Source organism: Podarcis liolepis (assembly GCF_965112155.1).
Source record: "Podarcis liolepis genome assembly, chromosome: 9".
In the NCBI taxonomy this organism is placed as follows: Eukaryota; Metazoa; Chordata; class Lepidosauria; order Squamata; family Lacertidae; genus Podarcis; species Podarcis liolepis.
The window spans coordinates 29,917,634-29,943,257 of record NC_139564.1 but is presented as its reverse complement, the minus strand read 5'-3'; the positions used below and the strand labels follow the sequence as shown (position 1 = coordinate 29,943,257).

Sequence of the window (25,624 nt, the reverse complement as noted above, 5' to 3'; positions counted from 1 at the left end):
AAACTTCTTTATTCTCTTAGGTCTTCGCTGCTGATCAATACTACTTGACCATAATAACTTAGGGACCTCCAGATTGGGTTTTTGTTTTTTGTGTATTCTGCAACATGTTATTGATGTAACAATCATACAGTACATTAATGATGGATTTTGACTGGACCATCCACACACCATTCTGCTTTAATAGTTGTTTGGCAATGCACCCCCAATGTCATCACATTATTGGTGTCTGGATGGGCTACAACACAACCAAAGTGGGACAAACAATGAACTGGAATATTTGCAAAAAGTTGCAGGATTCCAGCCAGACATTATGGGACATGCCCCAATGGGAAAGGAAACAGTACGTCTAACCCCAAAACTTCAGTGGGTACAAACAGTATTAAAATCGAGATTGTGTGTAACCGCCCAATACTACCATGAGCCCAAATAATCAGGAATGTACAATGTTGTTCGCTCTTTTATTTGTTCTGTAAGGTTTAATGACATTTTAGTGTATTTTTGTAAACCGCCTTGTGATGTTTACATGAAAGATGGCATAGAAATAATTAAAATAAATAAAGTAGATAATAATAATGCATGCTGTAGGACAAGGGTCACTAACATTTTGGGGGCCATGGGCACATCTGCACACAGTAGAAATCGTTGTGGGCATCACCCCCACCCCACTTTCAGGTCCCTTCCAGCTCTAAAAGTCTATGTTTAGCCTCTGAAGAATCTCTAAGGGTCCCTTTATTTTATAGCTTTCAAAGTTAACAATAGAGGTCAGTTACCTATTAGAAGTAGCAATGTATAGAGTACAACCTTCTCTTCTCTTCTCTTCTCTTTTCTTCTTCATGGAACAGCTAGAATGAAACAAGGATCTTTTATTGATTTGTACGAGGTTCGGAGTACAGAAAGATCCTCAGCTAAAAGCTACTGACCTGTGTCGCTTGGGTTTCCTCTACACGCTCAGTAGTCTTTAAGTATTGCCTTTTGGTCCCATTGTTTCCTCAGTCCAGCGGAGCCAAAGGAACAGGCACAGATTTTAATACCTAGAAATAAATGGTAAAGCTAAGCAACTGTGAAATCAGAAAGAAAGAGGTTTTTAACATTTTTATTTAACTTGGGAAGCTCAGCCAATATGGAATGTGCAGAGAGTTACTTATCATTCCACGCATAATTCCCCATTTCATCCCCAAAGGGTACCAAAATGAAAAAGGAAGAGAGCTTTGTTCCGATACGCATTGGATGACTGGCATATGAACCCAAATGGGAACTTTGCAAGGACTGGAATCCATAAGTTGAGAGTTATCTTTGTTCTTGCTTCTCCTTGTAAATATTCTTGTGCTTCCAGTGCATTGCCCCCTCCTGCAGAGTGCTTCCATACATCTTTTTTATCGAGCCATCATCATGATGTGTGCTCATGGTGTTAGCATGGCAGTTAAATAGGATCCCACTTTCAAGATCACTTGTGCTTAGTAACAGTTTTGAAGTGGTCATACTGCTTTGTTTACAGTAAGTACAGACCCCGTAGGACATGGAGGAAGGGGTTGATTTCCATCATGAATACAAATCACCCCATGTATGAGATAAGCCAACCGGTGCAAGGTCAGCCAAGCCAGTTGCTATGACAATGGCCCAGTGCCGTCTATATAAGTGATTAAGGCATGTCAGCTCATTTGGTCTGGGGTCTGCTCCTCTCTGTGTCGGGGTCAGTTTTGAGAAGTGAGTCAGAGTCTCCATTACAACTTGAACTGCTGGAGCAACAGAAATACTTAGTACTTGCATGTACATATCTGCCAAAGTCTAAAGCCTTCAAGCTGCATGCATATATCAACATCCAGAACTGTATTACTGAAGCCTTATCTTCTACAGCAGTAAACCATTTTGGACCTTAAGCTGCCTCTGTAGGAGACTGGAACTGGGGGCAAACTTTGCTATCTTACTTCAGATTCCCAACAAATCCTCTAACTTTTCATACCATGAATGTTCTGAGTATAGTTTGTGTGATGGGTATATTGCCTCCAGTATCCAGTATCCCTCTGAATATCAGTTTGTGGGGATCATGAGAACTACTGTGTTCATGTCCTGTTTATGGGCTTCCCATGAGATGCTGGACTAGATAGGGCTCTTATTATACTCTTATATATAGACAGGGGTGGGTCCAGGGTCACAGTGCTGTTCCCATCCCTATGTGCACTGTCCCTTGGTCTTGGCCCCCATCGTTAAGCATGAACATCTGCAGGGGAAAGTTTATGCACCCAGAACGCTATATGTGTGTGTGCTTTCCACATGGGTTGTAGCTCACATACAGATCTCTACATGTAGGCTTTTCCCTGCAGGTGGACATCGAGGGTGGTGCTAGAGAAAGCCACCTTATCCCAGCATGGGCCCACAGCGCTTGACATATGAATGTGTTTATAGATTCAGAGCTGTTCCATATTCTTTTTCTCTTTGGCTACTCCCTCCCTACATAGATAAAAAAACCCAGGGGGGATGGTTGGTTTCTGCAACTTTAGATCAACCAGAAGCATTTCTGCTATTTAAATCTCTTTGGAAGCATGGCTGAAAGGCAATGAATTATTATAAGTTATTTAAACAAATGCACACTGTTGGGTCATGCATCTGCTTTCCATGGAAAATGCGTGCCCAATTAGCAGACAAAAATATGCCCATCCCTTCTCAGGCTGTTGTTTCCCTATTGTTGGTTTTGTTGCCATGTGTACAAATATACACCCCTCATGCATTAAAATGAGATTTTTATGCTCAGTTTTTGTGGGCTTCCCATAGACCTCTGGCTGGCCACTGTGAGAAGAGACTGCTTGGCTAGCTGGGTCTTTGGACTGATCCTGCAGGGCTTTTTGTCTTCTTAATGTTTTGCATGTTCCCTCAGGATCATTTGATTTCATTCATGAGCCAATCTGCTAAATAACTTCCGTATTGTTCATTGAGCAACTTATGAATGAGCATCTGTCAGATTATCTTGGTACTTTTACAGCACAAGCCTATATGCATTTACTCGGAAATAAGCCCCACTGAATTCAGTGGCCATGCTCCCAAGCAAGCAGGACCGCCTGCAGCTTTGATATGATAATTTAATTCACTTTGGTTCCTGTGTTTTTAATTTTTTTTTCATAAATGAAACTATGAATTGCCTGAACTCCAGTGCTGGCACACTTGTTCAAAACAAGGCTAAAGGACAGGACAAAAGTACTGAAACCTCGAGAGAAGCTTTCCCTGGTGGAAATACTGCATTTCCTTTGTTCCTTATGTGTTCTATAAATACTTCATATGCTAGTTAAAGCCCTGTTATTGCTGGCCGGTTGCCTACTACTCTCTTGTTTAATTCTACCCCCCCCCCCCACCCTTGTGGGTTGCAGATAACTTGAAATATACAGAGATTTTACATTCTATATTTAGGCTCTCTTAATAGGCACCACATGAAGATTAGGAATGTGAGCTAGTTGTGGGGGGAACAGAATGGGAAAAGTTTGAAGAGGGTTTCAAAATTGCCCAAGCTAAGAGATTCAGCTGGGAGAGCCTACATTAATTGGAACGTCTTTGTGATAAGTCACAGGGACAGCTTGAAATGAATGGCAGAAACATTGATCATACCTGCTGTTTACTCTGAAAGGAAGTGAGCCACGGAGGTCCAAGAAAATCACCACAGGGCTGATCAGAGGCTGTCGCTGGGAAACATTTGTCGCCGTCATTTCAGCAATTCTGAGGATCAATAACCAACTGGAAGAGGCGAGTCTTTTTCATCTTCATTTGAGCAAGGCAAGCAATTACACATCTATAGGCTGCCATCCATCTCCACAGCACAAATGTGCACGGTCCTGTCGGGCATGGTTCCCATGCAGCTTTCTTTGCTTCAACAGGGGCTGCTTAGGAGAGGCAGTCGGCTGATGGTGGCACTCGTTGTCAGTCACCCACCAACTCCTTCTACAAACAAAAATGTGACTTCATAAGGCGACATTTAGAAAAGCACTGTAAAAAAAAAACCTATTTGGAAGGTAGGAAAGATGAATAGCAGCTGACAGCCAACTTGCAGGAAGAGACTGGGGCAGCAAACAAATCTGGGAATCTAAGCAGCCAATAGTTATTTACTTTTTTTATTGTCACTCTTACATTTCATCTTTTCTTTTCCACTTGGAAAATGAAACCCACAAATGTTTCCTTATGACTCTTTCCTTTGCTTTCCCAATGACTCCAGTGGTGGTGGTGGGGGCAGAGTTTTCATTCAGTGTGGCAAATCAAAATAAGGACCAAACTAGATGTTTACTAGGTTCCATCCCAGCCGCTCTCAAGATGGCGGAACCTCGGGGACTTCCGGGTTGGTGCCTCCGGCAATGGCTGAATTCCTCTGATCGGGAGGAATTTGCCCCGTGGGAATTTGGGTCTGTACCGCCACGGCGAAGGCGGAGACCCATAAAAATCATAGGCGGGAGAAGCCTGTGAACGTGGGATTCGGCGGGCACCTTTTGCGCCTCCCCTACTTGCGGGGAAACCCGGTTTCGGGGATCCGGAGCAATGTGGGGTGAGTGGCACGGTGCTTCGAATCGTCTGCTTCTTCCACGGAGCGAAGCCGCATAGCTGTTGTCGGAGAGCACTGACTTTTTCCTGTGGACAATTTGACTCTAAAGTAATTACCCATGAGTAGAGCTGAACTGGGAAGAATTGGATTTTTAAACATTTAATCTGGCATCGAAACGGGGAGGTTCAATACAGGAAGTCCACCTCCCCCTTTTGTAGATAAACTGAAGCAAGGAGGCTGCAAGCTAAAGTCTTGGAAAGCCTTTTGTAAAAGACTAAATTTCCATCGGTAAAGAACTAACCCCCCCCCTTTTGGAGACAGGAGAAGGGGGGGGGAAGTGGTGGACTGAATATGCCTGTAGGAGAGAGTTAAGAGAGTTAAAATACCGCCGCTCTGACCCTGGAAACGGGCTGCTAGCAGGATTGATGTTTTTTGGACAGCGTTTAGAACGTTCATTGACAGGTAGCTAAACAAGAGAATACATTGTTTCTACTGTCTCCAGTTGTTTTCAAAAAAAAAGGAGGAAAGTAACTGAAAATTGAAACTAACTTTGGATTATTGAAACTGTGTTTAAAAGAGGACATACTGACCAATACAAATAGAAACTGTTTTCCCCTAGTGGAAGCTTTTGAAATTGGTTACTTTACAGGAGCAGGGCTAGGGGAATTTCCAGCTGCAAGATAAAAAAGTGTGAGACTTTGGAATTGACCTTGAATCTCTTAAGTGTTATGGCAAACGGAAAGGAAAAAACAGACGGGATGTCGACAGAAGAGGCCTTAGTGGCTGCATTACTGAAAATAAACGATTCGCTGGAACAACTTCACAAGAAAACAGACGTGATAAATGTGAAAATGGATGCTGCAAATATTGAAATTGACTTAATCATAGAAAGTTTAAATAACTTGGGACAAAAGGTGAATACCAATTCAGAAACCACCCAGAAACTGACACAGGAATCTACTCTGATACGGCAAACTGCAGAGGAAGTCAGGGGAAAAACCCTTGCTGCTGAATCTGAAGCAATACAACTGGAGAGGAGAGTCCCATCCATACAAAGACAACCTGATGAACATAAGCTGACATTCGTTATGATTGAACTTAAAGAAGAACAGATGAATTTGAGGACCAGAGCCCTATCTGAACTGGAAAAGGAAAGCTTGACAGAGTTTCAGGAGGCGACAGGACTAACATCGGTTGAGAAAGAGAGGTATTTGGGGGTTAGTATGACCACCAAAAATGTGAATCTGTTTAAGGATAACTGTGAAGGATGTTGGATTGAAGAGAAGGGGGTTTTGGAAATATGGACAAATCAGAAGTTGTTACTGTTGGGCCGAGTTACTGTGGTGGGGACGAGGGCTGCTGTGTTGCTGGGGATGTTGCTTTTGTTTCAAACATTGCAAGCTTTGGATGGGATGGATTGTTTCAGGAGGTGGCAGAGGGATGTTTTTAGAGTTGTTTGGCAGGGCAGGAAGCCTCGAGTAAAACTTAAGATATTGATGGATGCCAAAGAAAGAGGTGGACCTGCCCTGCCAGACCTTTAAATTTCGTTGTGAACCGTCTGCTTTTTGCTGGTTGAGAGAATGGCTGCTTCTTGAAAACACTGAAGTGTTGGACAATGGCAGACGAAGTTGATGGACTATATGGAATTGGCGGAAATGACTGGCAAGATCCGAGACCAGGGAGAAGAGTCGGTGGAAGAAGATTGGAAAAAGTTTAAAGACTATTTATAGAAATATTGTAAAATTAGGGAATGTTAGAAAAATGTTGGAATGAAGTTATATGGCTTTAGTAGAAATGTCATAAGGAATTAAGTATAAATAGATTAATAGAAAATTAAAGGAAAAATAAGGCATGGGGTTGGTGATCCTTATCAGTGCTGCAGAAGCAAGGCTTGTCTCTTGATTCTCCCAGTGTGACTGGAAAGGGGATTTACACACACACACGCACACACACACACACACACACTTTCAGCTAGGACCTGGGGGGAAGCCCCCATTGTCACTGGCATATAAATTGTAGCTATTAAAACAAAGCCTCTTTGCAGCAGCTGCCACCCATCCAGAAACAGAATACTCCAGACTCTTGCAAGAGAAGCATATATAGGATCCTGGGCTAAATTATACATCCACAGTTTAGTCTTTTAAGAATCAAACCTCTTCTTTCTGAGGTTCGTGACAGATCAAGAAACAAAAGGAATATTTTCCCAAGGCCCCAGAGATGACTGAATGCAGACAACCAAAACAGTAATTTCCCCAGCAACATGCCTCAGAAAGGAAGGAGACACTGGGCTTCAAACCTGAGCATGATTTATTTCCAGTAAGTTACATTAAAACCTATGGGCCATTCTTCAAGTAAATGTATTCAGTATTTCAGAATGCATTGAGCAGTCCACTAGCCAAACCAAGGCTATGAGGGAATGCACAAGTTTGCAGGCAGTCACAGTAAAAATTGCAACCACCAGCCAGCTGTTGGTCACTTGGGAGCCCTGCGCAGGTGGGACAACCAACCTGCCAATCCTGTTGAGTCATGATGATGTAATGCACTTGAAAGGTGAGTTTTCCCACCTACCTGTCAAAGTTGGCCTACAGGGCGAAGCCAAAAAAAAGTTCCCCAATCCCGTGCTAACACATCCTAAAAAGATGTTGCAATTGGACAGTTCTACCAAGTAGTTTTTGTAAAAAGAAACTAGAATCATGAGATCCACAGGCAGAACCAGGTACAAAACCATGGAATACATATACAGAAATACACAAAGAAGTAATGAGCAGTGTACCTCTGAGCAGACGGTCAGCACAGGAATTTGTTATCAGTACCAGAACCAGGCTCACAAGTCCTTTTGCACTCAAGCCTTCTTTTTCAGCAACCTATTTTTTTTTTTTAGGGGAAAACAGAATCTTCCAATATTGTCAAACAAATGGAAGCCAGATATCAACCAGTAGATCCTAGTCTACTTTCAGCCCAGTCCTGATCTACAGTGTTTAAAAATACTGCTATTGAAAGAGACAATTTCGCTGTCACTCTGTTCCAGACTGGATGCTTTTCAAAAATACTTGCTACAAAGTTATGTGCATGTGTTTGTGTACTTCCTTCTTCTATAGGAGGCCTGATACCAGAATCCCTGGTGGATATTTCCTAAACGGTTTCTCTAATCCAGTTCTAGGCATATTCTGTAGACTGAGAGAATGGGATTTTCCAAGATCAGCAGAATTTTTTTTAAAAAGTGAGGGGGATTTAACTGAAAGATTCAATCCTCTTTAAAACACGAAACCCTACACCAGATAGACGCTAATTCCAATTTGTAACAAAACCAGGAGAAAAGAAGGGAAACTCCAGTGGTTATGTATAAGACTCAGTGTGAGCCAGACAACTTAATAACACCACTTATTAGAACAGCCTTAAAGGTAATCCCATTAAAGCTATCCAGCAGAACACGAATACGTCTCTGAAATCTGTCTTAGAAGCAGACAGGATTACTAAAATGGAATGTGAGTGGCTTCATAATAAACCTCATCCCAAGATTTACTCCTGAAATTTGTATCTTGTGAGAACACTTGATAGATGAAACAGAATTATCATCTGGGCACAAAGTGGGGTGTGGGAGTCATTAAACAATTGTTTTCATTTTGAGTAAAGCTCAACAAGAAGCCCATTCACGCTGGCACAAGCTCCTTTCCCAGACTCTGCAACAATCATTGAGTCAAGCAACTTTTCTGGATTTCCTGGTCAACCTGTTCAATTCTCTCAGGAGCTAGCACTGGGGTCGATTGCTCTTTTAGGAATGGGAATATAGGCTTACATTAATGTAAAGAAATTCTGCTACGTACAGAAAAAGAGCCCCGCTGAGTCATGTCCATCTAGTTCAGCATCCTGTTTGTTTTTCTTTTTCTGTTAATATCTATATTTATTTATACTTGCCCAAAGATATACAAAAGTTCATAGCCAATACAAAGTATATATTTAAAATACACCAAAGTAAAAGAAATACCTCTAAATTCTAATCTAAAAATGAATGGGGGAGGAGAGAGAGAAAAGGGAAAAGCAGAAAGAAAGGGGGGAAGAAAGGAGAGAGAGGTGGGAGGAAAGAAAATGAAAAAGATTTAAAGACTTCTGGTTCTCTGTCCTGCATCTAAATGTAGTGTTCATCCATTAACATTCAGCTGTTCTATTTTCTATTAGCCAATATTTTTTCAGTCTTCAAATCTAGACCATTACAAGTTCATTTTCTCTTTGCCCACAGGAAGTCCACAAGTTGACTTGGGCTCCACAGCATGGCCTTTGTCATGCATTCATGATTATTTGTGCTCATGATGGCATTGGGGCAGTTATATGCATCACTGCTTTCATTCCTGCCTGCGCCTACAAGAGTTTTGGGGCGGCCATACAGCTTCATTTCCAGTTGGTGCATGTCCTGTGGTTCCCTGCTGAAATCCTATAAATTTTCCAGCCACACATTTTCCAGTGGAAGAACGCTTGCCCTGCTTTTTGGTGTAATATAGCACAAAAGCGACCCTCCATGTGGCAAAAATAGGATAGCACTGGGGAAGCAGCACAGAGCTAATAAAGCAGAATGACATGTGAGCAGCCCAGTATATAATCTCCACCAATGCGTTATTATAATGATACGTTGCAGAAAACACCTGCAAGAAAACCACCAGTCTGAAAAGGCTCAAAGAGACATGTTGACTCTGAACCTGAAAGTATGATATGCTAATGTTTTAATGAATCCATTCCAAAGCCCATTCTATCCCATGTCCTTCTGAATCTGCATTTTAAAAAGAATGTGTCTGAAAATTTGAACTTAAATATTATTTTATCATGAAATATGTATAAAAACAACACAACAATAATTTTATTAATTGTATGCTGCCAACCTGACTGGGTATCTCAGTTGATTAATTTCTAACTATATTTAAACTTAAAATACAGAAACGATCTTAATATGCACATTTTATGACCCATTTTGGAATTCTTTTTGAGCCAAGTACTGGGTGCCAAAATTCAGGAAAGTGCACTGTCCGGCAGATAATTACATTCTGATCAGTGTAGTAGTAGCCTGGGAGGTGCAAATTAGTTGAGTTTTCTTAAAAATGCAGACTGGATGAAATTCTCCTCCATCTCTCATATATATATATATATAAAGCTTTCATGACTAGTAGTCTTTGATAGCCTAATTCTCCATGAATTTCTCTAATCCCCTATAACCTCCAGCAGCTTGAGACTGGCATCTGGATTCACTCAGGGATGAATCATATGACCTTTGTAATACAGCAGTGTCCTAAAGCTACTTCCACATTATAAATATAACCTGGTTTGAAACTGTTTTCATTGCCATGCCCTGCAGTAAGGATCCCTGCTGCTAACCACGATTTTTGATGGGTCAGGAAAATTCTCTATTGGGGCTCTTTCCACAAGCAGGACCAAACCAAATCCAAGGTCACAGGGGAATAGTCCATGCCATGACACCTTTCCATACTTCAGTTTTCCTGGAACGGGAGAGAGGACAGCTTCTGTCATCAGCCGAGGGACCAAGGTCCACTGGGAAGCTGCAGGCAGGAGAAACCAACTGCAAGGGGGAGACCACCTTGGCCCTGTCAATCAGCCAAAGAAGAAACAGCTGGCTGTGGACATGGGGCCCAGGGCAATTGTCATTTGTAGCTGAGTCTTATTTGTAGCTGTCCAGCTACAAATAAGACTCAGCTACAAATGACAATTGCCCTGGGGCTAATGAGGACCACCTCTGGCCCCTCTTATTGGCCAGAGGTCTAATGGTGGGGGGGAGAGAAATGTTGGTTTGGTGTGAATGATTTTTGGACTAGGGGGAGGTTGAGCTTTTGTTTATTTGTTAATTAATGGGTCTGATTATTGCTTTGTTTATCATTTGAGTATTTTTAATGTTTAGTGTTTATTATTTGAGTATTTTTAATGGATATTATGTTATATGAAGTATTATAAGATTCCCCCACTATTTTCTCTCAGGTATTATGTGGTATATATCTTTTTTGCTCTTGGAGTCTCTTGGAGACCTTTGGGTGACAAGCGACTAATAAGTCTAATAAATGAAAAGAAAATGAACAACATATTGGCAAAGGAGAACTGTAGTTCCATGGGAAGAAAATGCCTGTTCCCAAGATTCTTTGGGAGAAACCATGTTCTTTAAAGAGATGTATTTGGACTTGAAGGGTGGGAAGGCTGAGACAACCAATTTATTGAGCATTCATATAGATTGGTTCGCACAAGTTTGCAGGGAGAGCTTAGAGGATGTACACTATTTATTATATTTCGTATAAATTTGCCATCACTTTTTTCATCGCCCCCCCCCCCCCCCAAAATATCACAATCTGTAGAACATGCAGGTCTATCTGCATCTTCTCAGGAGGCATGTCACATGCCAACTGTTTACCCTCATCCGAGATCCCATTGCCGGGCACAGTAATTGAGAAGGTGGTGGGAAAAAGCCATCTCAGTCTCAATTTAGGTGAATCTCAAATGAGCAGCCACCTTCTATGAAAGGCTCTTTGATCCAATGGAATGTTCCATCAGCTGAACAGGGAAGCAGGGGGGGGGGTGCCGATTCCCCCTTCCCTCTTTAATCCTCTGAGCCACCTCCCATACTATTCTGGAGGGTCTTTGACTCTCTGCAACAGGTTTGGGAGATCGAGGTTTGGGGAGGGGGGCATAGCTGCTAACAAAAACTGCTTCCTTCCCCCATCTCACTGATAAAAGCCTTTGCTGCATCAAAGAACCTCCTGTCAGTGGGTAGGGCACCGTTGGATACAGCCCTGTGAACAGATTCTCCCTCTCTGCGTACTTGTGTGTGATTTTAAGATCAACTGCAGAAGGACTTTTGAGGACTTGGAAGCGCTCTCTCTCTCTCTCTCTCTCTCTCTCTCTCTCTGTGTGTGTGTGTGTGTGTGTACATCACAGGCAGAGCAGCACTGGGTGTAGATTTAGATTTAATAATAAAGCTGGGTATGGCAACAGCTTCAGACTTACCTAAGGATATAACTCCAATCACACTCAAAAGATTGCTATCCCATAAACATGTCAGAAACAAAATACAGTACTGCAGTGCGCCGTATAATTTCACACGGAGACAGTAAATTCGGTAGTTCAATAGCCCCTGGCTGAACCAGGCAAGGCTTTGTAAGCTAAGGATCGTAAAAGGACAGAGCAGAGAATCTGGCCCAAGCCTGTAGCCACTGCACACACTATTGCGAGGTCAATAAGAGTTCATGGTACAGCACATCTGTCATCATAGATCCTAAATTACCTTTCAGTGCTAACCAATGACTGCATGGCTTAACAGGCAGAATGTTTACTTTTGTTTCAGGAGAGGACTTCATTAACAGTAATAGGATTTTTGCCTATTTTAATCCTAATAGGTAAACATACAACAGTTAAATCAAACCAAGCGGTTAAATTATATTGTAGCTGACTTGGAGAAGACAGATTTTAACAATGAGAAGTAAAGTGAGAGAAAATGCCTCCTAAAATGGAAAATATGAAAAGAAGTTTGGCAGTTTAAATGTGATTATATTAAATGTGATGTTTGCCTGAGGCAATGGGGGGGCAATAAAAAAATAATGATTGCATGTGTTTATTTTATTATTTATTTCATTATTTCAATTTCTAGCCAATCCTTCATTGGATATGGAACATTGTGATTATGGAGAGGTGGGGACCATGCGTAGCATAATCTGAAATTCAGGCAGGGATAATCAACACCAGACTCTGGTTTTATATGGTTGTACTCTTTTATTTCTTATATAGGAGTAAAGCTTTCCCTTAACAACCACCTGCTCAAGCCTGGAATACTAGGAACTACACCTGTCATATGCTTCACTTCCTTCTTGCGCTGAATCAAATTTCTCTCTCCCACCCCATCCCTAACAATGAGGAAGCCCAAACACTGTTTTCTGGAGTCTACACCAGTGGTAGGAAGCCCATGACGCTCCAAGAATTTCTGTCTGACCCTCAAGACTCCTATCAGGCCAGAAAACACATCGGTCCACTTCCATGTACTACTTAAGTGTTTTTGCCTGGTAGGAATGTATTATTGAACTGTGACAATGCCTCTTTCTTGACTGGATGGAGGGGTGTGTGACTTTCATGGGTGGAATGTAATCTACTGCACAATTGCAAACATCACATTTTATTTATTATTTATATATTTTTATTTATTAGACTTATATACCACCCTGTTAGTCCAGTCACTTTTGGCTCTGGCCAACCCGCCACTGGTCTGTGGACCCCTGATTTGCACATCCATGGTGTAGATAGAACTATGGCATGTGAATGTACATTGTTGTCTTTTGAGAACATGGCTTCATGTGGCCACTGTGGTAAGAAAACAGAAAAGGTGAAGAATAGAGGGGAAAGAGAAATAGCAACAAAGCAGAGGATATCTGAAGGGGTGAAAAGCAGCTGGTAAATGATGGATGTGAGGGTGACCTTCCATGAGCATTTTTGTTAGGGGAGGCAGGACTTGATGGGGGGGGCAGGACTGACATGATTGGTCAGTTAGTTAAGTATTTCTATTGTTTTACTTGATAAGGGAGCAGATTCCCCCCCCCCCCGCCTATGCCCATGTGACCTTCTGGCTATGCCCATGGGACCTTCAAATTTCCTGGTAACAACCAAGGCTGGAGAGGGCAAGTATGATTCTCATTCAACCATTGGTTCCTGTAATGGCTGACCCAACTTGTTTCTCCACATGGTGTGAGATATTTCTTAAGTAGGTTCATTGGGAGTGTGTGCTGCTGTTGCCCCTGTTTTCTGAGTTCCACATCCACCAACATGTATGAAACTAAACATTTCAAAATGTGCCAACCCCTTGCCAACCAACCTTGACTAAATTGGGCCTGAAAATCTGAGAAATATGTTGCATTTTCATAATGCGTTCCAGCTGCAGAAGCTTCTGATTTCAGGGATTCCTGTTTTCTACTGTGACTGCTATTTTTGAAATAGTTATCATGTCCCCTTTATTATAAGCATTAGATTACTCATTTATTTATTTTCAGATAATTCAGTGATCCCTTTTGTCCCCAAATTCTAGTCATAGAAGAAGGCACCCAGCATTTTCATCAGTGTGACATTTGTTTGGCTACTCTTTGATTTGCTCCTCACAGCTCAGGCATTTACAATGAGGCTGGATACACTTGAAAAATCACTAAGTACATATTCTGTGCTTTCCAGTTGTGCCCCATTAAAATTCCCCCTGTCCTCTGTCCCTATGGTCACTGAATCATTTCTCCAATGATTCATGCATGGATTTCTAAAAAGGCTTTCACATGACTGAAGTTCCCATCTCTCCCGTTCATTTGTCACTACAGGCAATTCAGATGCAAGACTGAATTAAGATGTGGTCCTGACCACTCTTGATGGAGAGTAAACCCCATTGAACACAGCTGGGATGTACTACTGACTAAGCAGATTTAGGATTGAGCTGCCCATCTGGACTATCAACACAAGGTGAGTCATTTGACAACACAAAATCTAAACAGTTTGTGAATTGACTTAGCTCAAAGAAACAAAGAAAATGTCCATTTTCATCAGCCCCCAATCATGTTCTCAAATCCATATTTGAATTGGGAATGCAATCAAATCCATATTTAAATTGGGGCTACAGTAGCACCTCAGCTTACCTTACCCTCGGGTAACGTAAACTTCGGGTTACGAGTGGCAAGCCTGGAAGTGTTTCACTGTGTGCACATGCACAGAAGCACTCTTCCGTGCCACACGCATGCGCAGAAGTGGTCCCTTCGGTTGCGGAAACCTCGGGATCCGACTGGAGCTCCTGAATGGATCCCGTCTGCAACTGGAGGTACCACTGTACTATTGGGAAACAAACAACTATCCAACTTTTAGAAGACATCTGAAGGCAGCCCTGTTTAGGGAAGTTTTTAATGTCTGAAGTTTTATTCTGTTTTTAATGTTCTGTTGAAAGCTGGCCAGGGTGGCTGGGGAAAGCCACCCAGATGGGGGGTCTAAATGTTGTTTAGACATTTAGTCATGTCTGATTCTTCGTGACCCCATGGACCAGAGCACACCAGGCACTCCTGTCTTCCACTGCCTCCCTCAGCTTGGTCAAACTCATGTTAGTAGCATTGAGAACACTGTCCAACCATCTCATCCTCTGTCGTCCCCTTCTCCTTGTGCCCCCCATCTTTCCCAACATCAGGGTCTTTTTCAGAGAGTCTTCTCTTCTCATGAGGTGGCCAAAGTATTGGAGCCTCAGCTTCAGGATCTGTCCTTCCAGTGGATGGGCGTGGTAGAAATAAATAAATAAATAGTTGTTGTTGTTATCTCTTTAAAGACTTTCTTTCTTTCTAAAAACCCAGTATAAGGAAATTTATTTGTATCCAGTGGTGGAGCGTGGGGGTGGGGCAAGGGACGAAGAACAAATGGAGCCCACCATACCCGCTGACCCCCCCCCCCCGCTGAGGGAGCTACACCAGTCCCAAGTAGCATGGCTGTTGCACCCTCCTCATGCACATATAAGCATGTTACATAAAACAGCTGCCATATGAAAGGTAATGCCAGCGCACAGCGGAGTCAACTTGAATAAAATATGGAGGGGCAGGTAAGCCTTGCCCTGCATAATCAATCACAATAAAGGGCACCCACCCACCATTTGAATGGCAATGTCCCATCAATTTTAGGGGCACCTGGCCCCCTACAATTATTTTGAAGGGGGGGTTGAAGTGCCCTCAGCCTTGTCATGAGCCAGGAACCAGCTTCACCTGCTGAACAGCAGCCTGAAGGGAGAGAAGGCAGAGTGACTCCACCTGCAGCTGATCAGCTTTCAAGGAGTCAGAAGAGAAGGCAGCTGGCTTCAGCCTTCTTAAGCAGAGCTTCCAGCAGCCCCCTGGACTGCCTGCCCACACAGATTGCTGTTTGCCCGACCCTAGGACTGGACCCGATTTTGGATGCTGACTCTGTTTCCAGGCAAGTACACCTCAGAGATTCTTCTGGCTGGCTGGCTGGCTGGCTGGCTGGCTGGCCTCCTACTCTACTGCATGTTGTTGCTCAGCAATGAGACTATGTGAGGCCCCTAGGAGTTGGCTCATATACCAGCATATATAGGGGGCAATCTTAAAAAATACATGCTATTTGGTTTGACTTGGTTGATCATATAGCAAAATTGGAAAATCCCAACAGAAAATCAGCACCATATGCACTTATATGAAATCAATAAATCAGTAGGTTTTTTGTCTTCAGAGTCTAGCTGTATTCTTCAGAATCTAGCTATACTGGATATTCTTTATAAAATGTTTTTATGATGCAATAGACACATAATTTCTATTATTATTATAAAACCAGAATTCGTTGTGCATGTTGTGAAAAGTGGTCCTTGGGGGAGGATCTGTCCTAGTTGTCTGTACTCATATATAACTTGCTATTCAATAATGTTTTATTTGGAAGCGGGGAAAGGGTAATACCATGTTTGTTTAGCTGTGCCAGATTTACATAGGTGACAGGTGCACATCTCCACAGGGAAGTGGTAATAGAGGTGTTAGCCAAGCCAGCAGTGTTGGCAGAGGGCCTGGCCACTGGTACAGGCAGAGTGGCAGGAGATACTGAAACAATGCCTAGAGTAGACAGCAAAGGCATAATTAGAGAATTCATGATGAGGTAGGGAAGACACAAGACCAACTCCCTTGAAACCTCCCACCCAAGCTCAACCTTAATTAAAAATCCCTGTGTAGAGGCTAGCACTGGTGTGTGTGGGTGTGTGTTGTGGGGTGTTTTTGTGTGTGAAATAGATCAGCTTCTGACATCAAAGTTCAGTCTTGGCCAACAAGGAGTGGAAATCTCTTGTTGGTTAAATTGCAGATGCTTTTTTACGAGTGCGTTTTACAAGCCAAAAGCAATTTGCTAAAAAGCGCCTGAGCTTCAGACTTGTAACTTTCACGCCTTTTGACAAAGCAGAAGAAGTAACAACAACTGGAAATGTCAAATCCCTGGCAGGGTGGAAAGAATCTACACTGCAAATGCACTCCTAGCACTGATGCATGAAGAAACAGAATCTTCTCACAGCTTCACACTCAATGAAATCGGTTTGAAACATCGCCATTCCTTTTACACCACATGTTTTTAAAGCTACCTTTCCCCATATTAGGCATCCAAGTTTTAGAATAATCATTTCCACTGGAGTAAGAGAATGTTGTGGTATTTGGCCTAAAGCTGATCTGGGCCATGATCTCAGTATGTGTCTAATACTCGCTTCACATGAATAGGTGCTAATTGTTCCTATCTACACGGTTTCAATAGTAACACACATTTAGACAGCTAGCTACAATTCTTCGCACCACCACCAGAAAGTTTTGGGACTGGATGCATACATGCCGTTGATTTTGCTATTGAATATTAGAAGGAATGTGCATTCTGATGCAGAGGACTGTTTTCTTAAAAAGCTTCACAAAACTGATGGCACAAATGTGAAGAGCCGAATTTAGGGTTGGAAAAATGAGAAATGGAGATAAACCAGAATTGTCAGATTTACTCGTCCCTACCTGCCAATCACCGTTAGATCTCCAAAGAGTAGGCAGAGAGGTCTTTACAGCCAACCCCCCCCCCCCCCCCCGGTGCTGGAATGAAGAGGGCTGGGAATACTGAGACAGAGAGAGCTGTGTACATGGTGTTTGATATAGAATGGTACCTCAGTTTTCGAACATACAGTGGTACCTTGGGTTACATACGTTTCAGGTTACATATGCTTCAGGTTACAGACTCCGCTAACCCAAAAATAGTACCTCGGGTTAAGAACTTTGCTTCAGGATGAGAACAGAAATCGCGCGGTGGCAGCACAGCGGCAGTGGGAGGCCCCATTAGCTAAAGTGGTGCTTCAGGTTAAGAACGGACCTCCGGAACAAATTAAGTACTTAACCTGAGGTACCACTGTAATCCATTACGGAAGACCAAAACATTCGAAAACCAAGGCCATTGAGAAAATTGGAAAAAAAACTCAGCAGAAACCGTTTGACTTCATTCAAAAACAGGAGCAATTACTTCCTGGTTTTCGACGTTCGAAAACCGAAACCTTCAGCTTCCGAGATGCTCGAAAACTGAGGTACCACTGTATATGTGTTTGCGACAATGGGCAGGGGAGATAGAAGTACATGCTCCCCCCCCCTTGTTGCTTCTTTTTTTGGATGGTGGTTTGGTGGTTCTTTGGTTTTTTGCCTACCCTCTTTTTGCCCACTCACCAATGAAGGCTAAGGAAGTTGCAATCTGGCCCTCGGAATGAATAGGCCCTCCACCCTGCCATAATTGGATATACTAGTAGCCACTCCTGGGACCTTTTACATGGAAGGCATTAGTTATGTTGTACATCAAAACCACAGTTTAACAGATTTGCTAGGTAGAAATTTCATATACCTGAAATGAGATGATCTACAGTGGTATCTCTGGTTAAGAAGTTAATTTGTTCTGGAGGTCTGTTCTTAACCTGAGGTACCACTTTGGCTAATGGGGCCTCCCGCCGCCACCACACCACTGCCACACAATTTCTGTTCTCATCCTGAAGTAAAGTTCTTAACCCGAGGTACTATTTCTGGGTTAGCGGAGTCTGTAACCTGAAGCATCTGTAACCCAAGGTATCACTGTACTTGCAATAGGAAGGATTTATTTGTTTGAGAAAGAATTCTTCAAAGGAAGTATCTTGGAAGTAAATTTCATGCCCAAAGGTTTTACAAATAAAATACACATTGTCTGATGATCAAATAAGCCACTTTTTGTGTGCAAGTTTGTACAGTATACATGTTTTTGTAAGCAATTTTCTTCATCATAGTGTATAATAATAATAATAATAACCTGCCCTTCCCCAGAAGGTCCCATGGTAGGTCACAACAGTGTAAAATGCAACATTAAAACACATTATATCCATTTTTGTACACATTATTTTGGTTGGAGACCTGCATAGCACAATTCAGAAAAGTGGAATTTCAAAGGATAGCTGTGGTTCAGTTGCGTGCTGAGGTCCCCCAAAACCATCCCTAACCCAATAACTCACACATCACACATAATTTTTGTTTAAGGTTTTTTGGCATAATTTTGGCCACAACTTTTATTATCATACAAATTTTTGTGAGTGGTTGCGTAGGCATTGGTTTATGACTAGCTATCCCCCCCCCCCGCCTTGGGGGATAGCACTGACTCCCGGATTCCAGCGTAAGTCAGTGTGGAGGAACAAGCAGGGCAACTGGAGCTGCGTTACAGACCCTTCAGTTCCTCCCTGCCTGCGCCTTGGGGTCTTACACGGCCCGCACCCGATTCCAGGGGTTTGGACAAGGGGATGGTAAGCCCCAGAATTCCTTTAACGGAATTCCCAAGCCGCAGCAGCATTGGAGGGGTAGGCACAGCCAATCCATACCCCTCCACCAACCAATTTAACCAATGCCTAACCGCCAACCTTACAAGTTGTGACGATTTGCTACGTAGTAGGCAAAACCCAAAAGGCACACACTAATCAGCCAATTGGAAAAATTCCTACTAGGCCCCCGCACCAAGGCGGACGACCCCATGACAGGCAATAGCAAGGTCAAGCAGCAGCCCCATTCAAGGGAGGGCGGGCGGGTGATCCGGTGTCCACAGCGAAAGAGACAAGAACAAGCTGTGGACCCAGTATAAATAACCTTTGACTCCACCCCTTAATTGGAAACATTACCTTTTCCCCAGTAACAGCAATCACCAATCAATTCAAACACTTGCCACAGCCTGGCTGCAGCCGAGGATGTTTTGTCAGGCCCCATCCGCAACACGTGCTCTCTCTTTAATGAGAACACGCTTTGCGTGCTGAGGTCCCCCAAAACCATCCCTAACCCAATAACTCACACATCACACATAATTTTTGTTTAAGGTTTTTTGGCATAATTTTGGCCACAACTTTTATTATCATACAAATTTTTGTGAGTGGTTGCGTAGGCATTGGTTTATGACTAGCTATCCCCCCCCCCCCGCCTTGGGGGATAGCACTGACTCCCGGATTCCAGCGTAAGTCAGTGTGGAGGAACAAGCAGGGCAACTGGAGCTGCGTTACAGACCCTTCAGTTCCTCCCTGCCTGCGCCTTGGGGTCTTACACGGCCCGCACCCGATTCCAGGGGTTTGGACAAGGGGATGGTAAGCCCCAGAATTCCTTTAACGGAATTCCCAAGCCGCAGCAGCATTGGAGGGGTAGGCACAGCCAATCCATACCCCTCCACCAACCAATTTAACCAATGCCTAACCGCCACCCGAGCCCTTACGCTCGCCGCCAACCACTCACAGACCAAACCACACCCTCAACCTGAACCTTACATCCTCCAACCAGACCTCATTCCCCAATGTGGAAAGATGAACACCATCATCCCTGTACAGTGCTGCGTCTTTGAAGGAAATAAGAGGGTGAGGAATGACCCATCCTCCCAAGCCCACCACCAAACTGCCCACTGCGGAATTAATCCGCTTCCTAGCTCGTTCGGCGGTCGCCGGGCTGGGACTGCCCCGCCAAATGCGACGTTGAAGCAGCTGCGACCAAATCAATTTAGTATTAGGGACCATTGCCGCCAAGTCCTTAAGGTCCTGTAACATAGCCATACGTAAAACTAAGCAGGGAGTGGACACCAAATCATTTCCCCCCAGCTGTACCACAATAGCCGAAGGAGGGCCAAACCGAAGGACACGCCTATGCATCAGTGGTAAGAATTCCCTCCAACGCATCCCCCGTCTGGAAATCCAGGACACTTGCACTTGCTGTGGAAGGCCCAGGCCGGCTCCCAATCCCGACTGGCGAGCTCTGTCAGCGGCCCAATGCACAATACTGTGCCCTACTATCCAGATACGGATAGTGACCAGACCTAGGGTGAAAAACAAATATAAGTACACCAAAACACATTATCTGCGCACATAAGTCTTGAACGCATCCGACCTCCACCGCCCCATGTCTTTTATCCTATTCACCGACAAACCCAAATGGGCAGCCGTCGTTGCCGCCCCAATCCTGAAGGAATGAGGAGCAAACTCTGATGCGTCAAGGCCACATGCAGCAACTGCTTTACACAACACCTTAGAGAATTGATGCCGCGCTAACGGGCGCCCATTCTCATGAATAAGCAGGGGCCCTTCACCCACAGGACGGGAGGCAAGGTACTTTCTGAGATCCCTTACTGGGCAAGGTCCACCAGCCCCTGTTGCCGGGAGCCTAATCATGGCTCCCCTACCCAACTGATCCGTCTTAGAATTTCTGATATTAACATGCAGTTCCGATGGAGACATGCTCACATCCTGCAACAACAAGCCCCTGGAACTCCCATCCCGCTTAAGCTCAAGGACCACCTCACCTACTCTCAGGGCCCCAAAGAAAGCTAGTGAGAAGGCTGCAGAAAATAAGCGAGCCTCGTATGAGGACCAACAGACGCTACGCAGTTTTTTGCGCATCTGTGCCAGCAACTCAAAAGTGATAGGCCGCCTAGGGACAGGCCGAGAAGGAGTGAGTCGCCCCCATCCCTCCAAAGCCTTACGTACCACAAACTTCCCGCACGGGTCCCTGTTAAAGTATGCCCTACTAAAAAATGAAATTGCTGCAGAATGAAGCCGCAGCGTCCTGGCTGCCCGGCGCATCTGGAATAGATGCGCCAAATACTTAAGTACCTGAGAGGCAGAATGAGGGGTGGAAACATCCCCCGCAACCGTCTGTCCATTAAATAATAAAAAATCTGCCCAGGCCTTTTTATAGGACCTCAAAGTAGAGGGGGCAACAGATGCAGCTACTCCCTGTAAAACTAAGTGCTGCCAAGGTTCCAGAGATGATCCGGGAAAATTTCCGGACGGTCTCGAGCCACTGGCGCCAGGGACCTGAATCGCTCCATCTGAAAACGGGACAGAGCATCAGCAATCTCGTTAGATATGCCCGGTACAAAACGAGCAGAAAATACGATATTAAAACGCAAACAATGCAAAACAAAAACCCGTAGTAGGGCAGATACCCTAGGAGAACGTGAAGACTGCTTGGCCAGTATCTTCACCACCGCCTGGTTATCGGACCAAAAACAAACTCGGTGGTCCTTGAAATTCTCAACCCACAAGTGCACAGCCACTACAATAGGAAAAAACTCAAGAAAGGTTAAATCCCGAATTATAGCTTCCCTACGCCAAGCAGGGGGCCAGCGCTCGGCACACCATCTACCGTCCCAGAACAGGCCAAAACCAAGGGACCCCGCAGCATCCGAGTGCACCTGGAAATCATTGTGGAGGTTCAAAATGTCCTGCCACAATGACACACCGTTGAATTCCTCTAGGAATTCCAACCAAATACCAAGGTCAGCACGCACCTGACTAGACAAACGCACCCTATGCTGCGGAGCCCGCAAACCTGATGTAAGTTTTGCCAAGCGGGAGCAGAATGGCCGCCCAGGGGCGACCACCCTGCAAGCAAAATTCAGATGACCTAGCAACGACTGGAGTTGTCGCAAGGTGACCTTCTTTAAGGGAAGCAATTCCTCAATGACACGTTTTAAAGTGATTATCTTATCCGCTGGCAAGCTGGAGGTTTGTGCCACGGTATCCAACAAGATACCCAAATACGTAAGCCGCGTAGAAGGACCCTCAGTCTTCTCCGCTGCCAACGGAACACCCAGCTCTTCCGTCAAGGAAGCAAAAGCCTGCAACATTAACACGCAGTCCCCCGTATCACTCGCAGAGGCCACCAAATAATCATCAAGATAATGAGTGACCCCGCCCAGGCCAGTTCTCCTACGCAGTGCCCACTCCAAGAATGAACTAAAACACTCAAAAGCCGCACAGGCTACTGAGCAGCCCATGGGCATGGCCTTATCAAAATAAAATCCTCCCTCGAACTGGAAGCCTAGCAACCAGAAATCATCAGGGTGGATTGGGAGCAGCCGAAATGCCGACTCAATGTCGCATTTTGCTAGAAGGGCCCCAGGCCCAAACTTCCTTATCATCTTGATCGCGTGATCAAGGGACGCATATCTCACCGAACAAAGCTCCGGGGGAATCACGTCATTTACTGACGTACCCCTAGGATGAGAGAGATTATGAATGAGGCGAAATTCCCCCGGAGCTTTCTTGGGGACTATACCCAAGGGTGACACATGCAAATTGGGAAAAGGGGGGGCCAAAAAAGGACCGGCCATACGATGCAAGTCCAATTCCTTTTTGATTTTCCTCCGCGCCACCTCTGGCATATCCTTAACGGATTTCTGGTTAACAGGATTCCCAGCTATAGGGGTCGATGCCACCGGAATCCTGAACCCTAAAGAGAACCCATCACGCAAATAAGACGCCGCTTCCTTGTCCGGGTATGATTCCAACAAGGACAAAAGCGGCTGAAGCCTCACCGGGGTGTAGGCTAAGGAGAACAGAGTACTATTTTCCAGCTCCAGAAGCTGGCACCTGGGGAGCGGCCTTCGGGGGCTGCTGAGAGCCCCCCCCTTTTCGAAAGGGTCGCCGCACCCCCGTACATGCAGATGCTGAGTGACTCCCAGAACATTTTCGCACAGGTGCGAATACCTGCAGGGTTGCCTTTGGCAAATACCCTTGTTAAAATCCCAACAAAACAACCGGCGGCCCGACCTTTGCGGGAAGGCCTTAAACTTCTGCTGGTCAGGGGCCTTCTTATCAATGCGTGGGGCCACATAGGTGGTCCAGACATCCAAGTCTTTACGATCCCAGCGAGCTGTGGGGATCTTAGCTGCCCTACGCCTAAAATTCTGGTCATAAGCCAACGCAGCGGTCTCTCCAGCCATTGTGAAGGCTGAGCGGACTATGGACAAGTAGACCCATAAATGTAAGGACCTCCTGGGATAGGCTGCGGAAACTACGCCGGCGAACACTTGAAAACTATCCAACCACCGTTCGAAAGTCCTATCCGCTTTGGCTATAATTGCCCGTTTTTTAGGGGTGGCGTAGCCCTTGTCCAAAGGCTCCTGACCATCAAGCGGAGGGGCTAAAGTAAATATATCAACATAGCGGCCGTTCAAAATCCTGGACCGCAGTTTGGCTGACAGATGAGCACCAGGGATAAGGTCCCTGGCCGAATTGGTGGAGACTTTAACATCTGGCACCAGAACCCCTTCCTGACAATCCTGTATTGCCCCATACTTTGCCCTGTGGGAATTGGCCCTACGCTCCCAAACCCATTTTGGAAGCCCCGAAGTCTCACCAAAGCCCCAATAAAGCTTCATGGAAGCTTCCTCATCACTGCTGGAACTCTGTGAGGACGTACCTGTAGAAGAAGACGAAGTATCCTTTCGCCTCCGCTTGGAGCGCCTCCTAGAGCTTTTCTTGCGACGGCGATGCCCACCCGAAGAGGCCCTAGGCGGAGGAGGAAGACTGTCCTCAACAGATGACTCAGATACATCGCCACATGGCACAGAACCTGAAACTGACTGGAAAGAGACAGCCTGTGAAAGATCTAGTAATGAACCACCAGCTCCCCGCGGCTGCGAGGAAGAAACCCGCCCCGCACGGGCCCGGGTTGATGCCCTCCGTCTGGCCCCACCCCTGGCCACGCTCCGCCCCCTTGGCGCAGCAACCTGCAGCATGGGTAAGGCCAGAGGCTGGGCCGGTTGCGTATCAGGTAAGAAAACCCCAGCCGATGACGATTCTCCCTCTTCACTAGATGATAATGCTGGCAGGGAAGCAACCTGCGCAGGTGCTGGTCTAGCTGAGGAAGCCGACGGGGTAGAGCAGCGCTGCATCACATCTTCCACCTCAGCCTCGACCCGTGCCAGAGCGACCGGGTCATTTGCCAATCCAGCTACCATGGACTGTAGGCGCTGCAGCGGCTGGCTGGGCTCAGGAGAACGCAAGGCCTGGGAAGGGCCCCGTATAGGTCGCTTCGCCGATCGGACGGAACCAAGCCTCCCTGTTGCCTTCTTGGGAGCCATCCCTACTACTGATGTGAGAAAAAAATTAAAATTAAATTGTGAAATCAGATTATAAAAGAAATAAAATTAATAGCTAAGGTTAATCCCAGACAGAGTCGAAATCAAGAAAATGAAATAAAATGAAAATAAAATCCAAATTTTTATGACCAAATTTTTATGACCAGTAGGAAAGTGGCGCCCCAGCTACCACCCTTCTAGTGGTTCGGACCACTTAAGGGAATTAGATACCACCTCCACAGTCAGAAGGCGATTTAAGCAGCTTCAGCCACCTGCAATATCACAACAACCACTAGGGGCCGCCCTAGAGCCAAGTATGCTGCTCAAAACCAAGCGACCCTGCAGTTACCAGGCCTGGCCACCAGATGTCGCTGCGTGGCCAGAACGAAGGCAAAATGGCGCTCCCGCCAAAATTGCCACAAAATGGAGGGTCTAAGCTCCCTCCCACGCACCAGCCTCCACGGAGGCCTGCCACCGGCTGATCAGGGCCCCGGACCGCCGAGAACCACCTGCGGAGCAGCCTCTCCACGCAGGGTAAGTCCCAGCACCCAACACGCCCCACCAGCACCACCACAGGCCCCGGTGAACAGAGGGGAGGGAAGGCGAGAAAACCCCCCCCCCCCAGCCAGGCCAGATTAGCCGCGGCGCTATCGCAGCGCCCGCAGGCCTACTAGGCCAGAAATCACGGCCTAGCACGGGCCGGCAAATTGACCGCCCCGCACGCTTGCCGCGGGCAGGATCGGAGCCTCCCAAGCCCCTAGCGGCAGGCCGGATCCCAGCCGGGCCGCTGGGCGATCCCCCGGCCTCGCAGGCCCTTCACGTGCAGGCCGGGGGGCGACGAGAAAAGGTGGGGGGCGCCCGGCCGATCCCCCACGTTGCCGCTCCAAGGAGTGGGGGGGGGAAGGGGGAAGCCCCCCCGCCGGGTCAGAAGGCCGCGGCGACCCCAACGCCCGCAGGCCTACTGGCTGCAGGCCCAGAATCGCGGCCTGGCACGGCCGAAAAAGCGGCCGCCCCGCGCGCTTGCCGCGCGCCGGATCGGGGCCTCCCTAGCCCCTCAGCGGCAGGCCGGATCCCAGCCGGGCCGCCGGGCGATCCCCCGGCCTCGCAGGGCCTTCCGTGTAGGCCGGGGAGCGACGAGGGAAAAGAGGGGGGGGGCGAGGGGGGGGAGAGGGAAAGCCCCCGCCGGGCTAGAAGGCCGCAGCGATCCCAGGCGACCCGCAG

General features: G+C 45.8%; 1 protein-coding gene and 1 long non-coding RNA gene across 2 annotated transcripts; both read right to left on the bottom strand.

The window, feature by feature from the left end:
* Positions 1 to 473: 473 nt before the first annotated feature.
* Positions 474 to 4,070, bottom strand: LOC310686567. Its single transcript, XR_014515993.1, has 3 exons — positions 3,595 to 4,070; positions 921 to 1,031; positions 474 to 842 (listed from the first exon to the last, which is right to left on the bottom strand). It is a non-coding gene; the product is annotated as an uncharacterized lncRNA (long non-coding RNA).
* Positions 4,071 to 20,390: 16,320 nt separating this feature from the next.
* On the bottom strand, positions 20,391 to 24,406 carry LOC310686581 (uncharacterized protein; the record flags this gene model as incomplete). The annotated part of the gene is made up of 2 exons (XM_083460413.1): positions 20,391 to 21,364; positions 23,743 to 24,406. The coding sequence occupies 2 exons, from the start codon at positions 24,404 to 24,406 to the stop codon at positions 20,391 to 20,393; spliced, it is 1,638 nt and encodes a 545-aa protein (XP_083316539.1).
* Between the last annotated feature and the right edge of the window lie 1,218 nt (positions 24,407 to 25,624).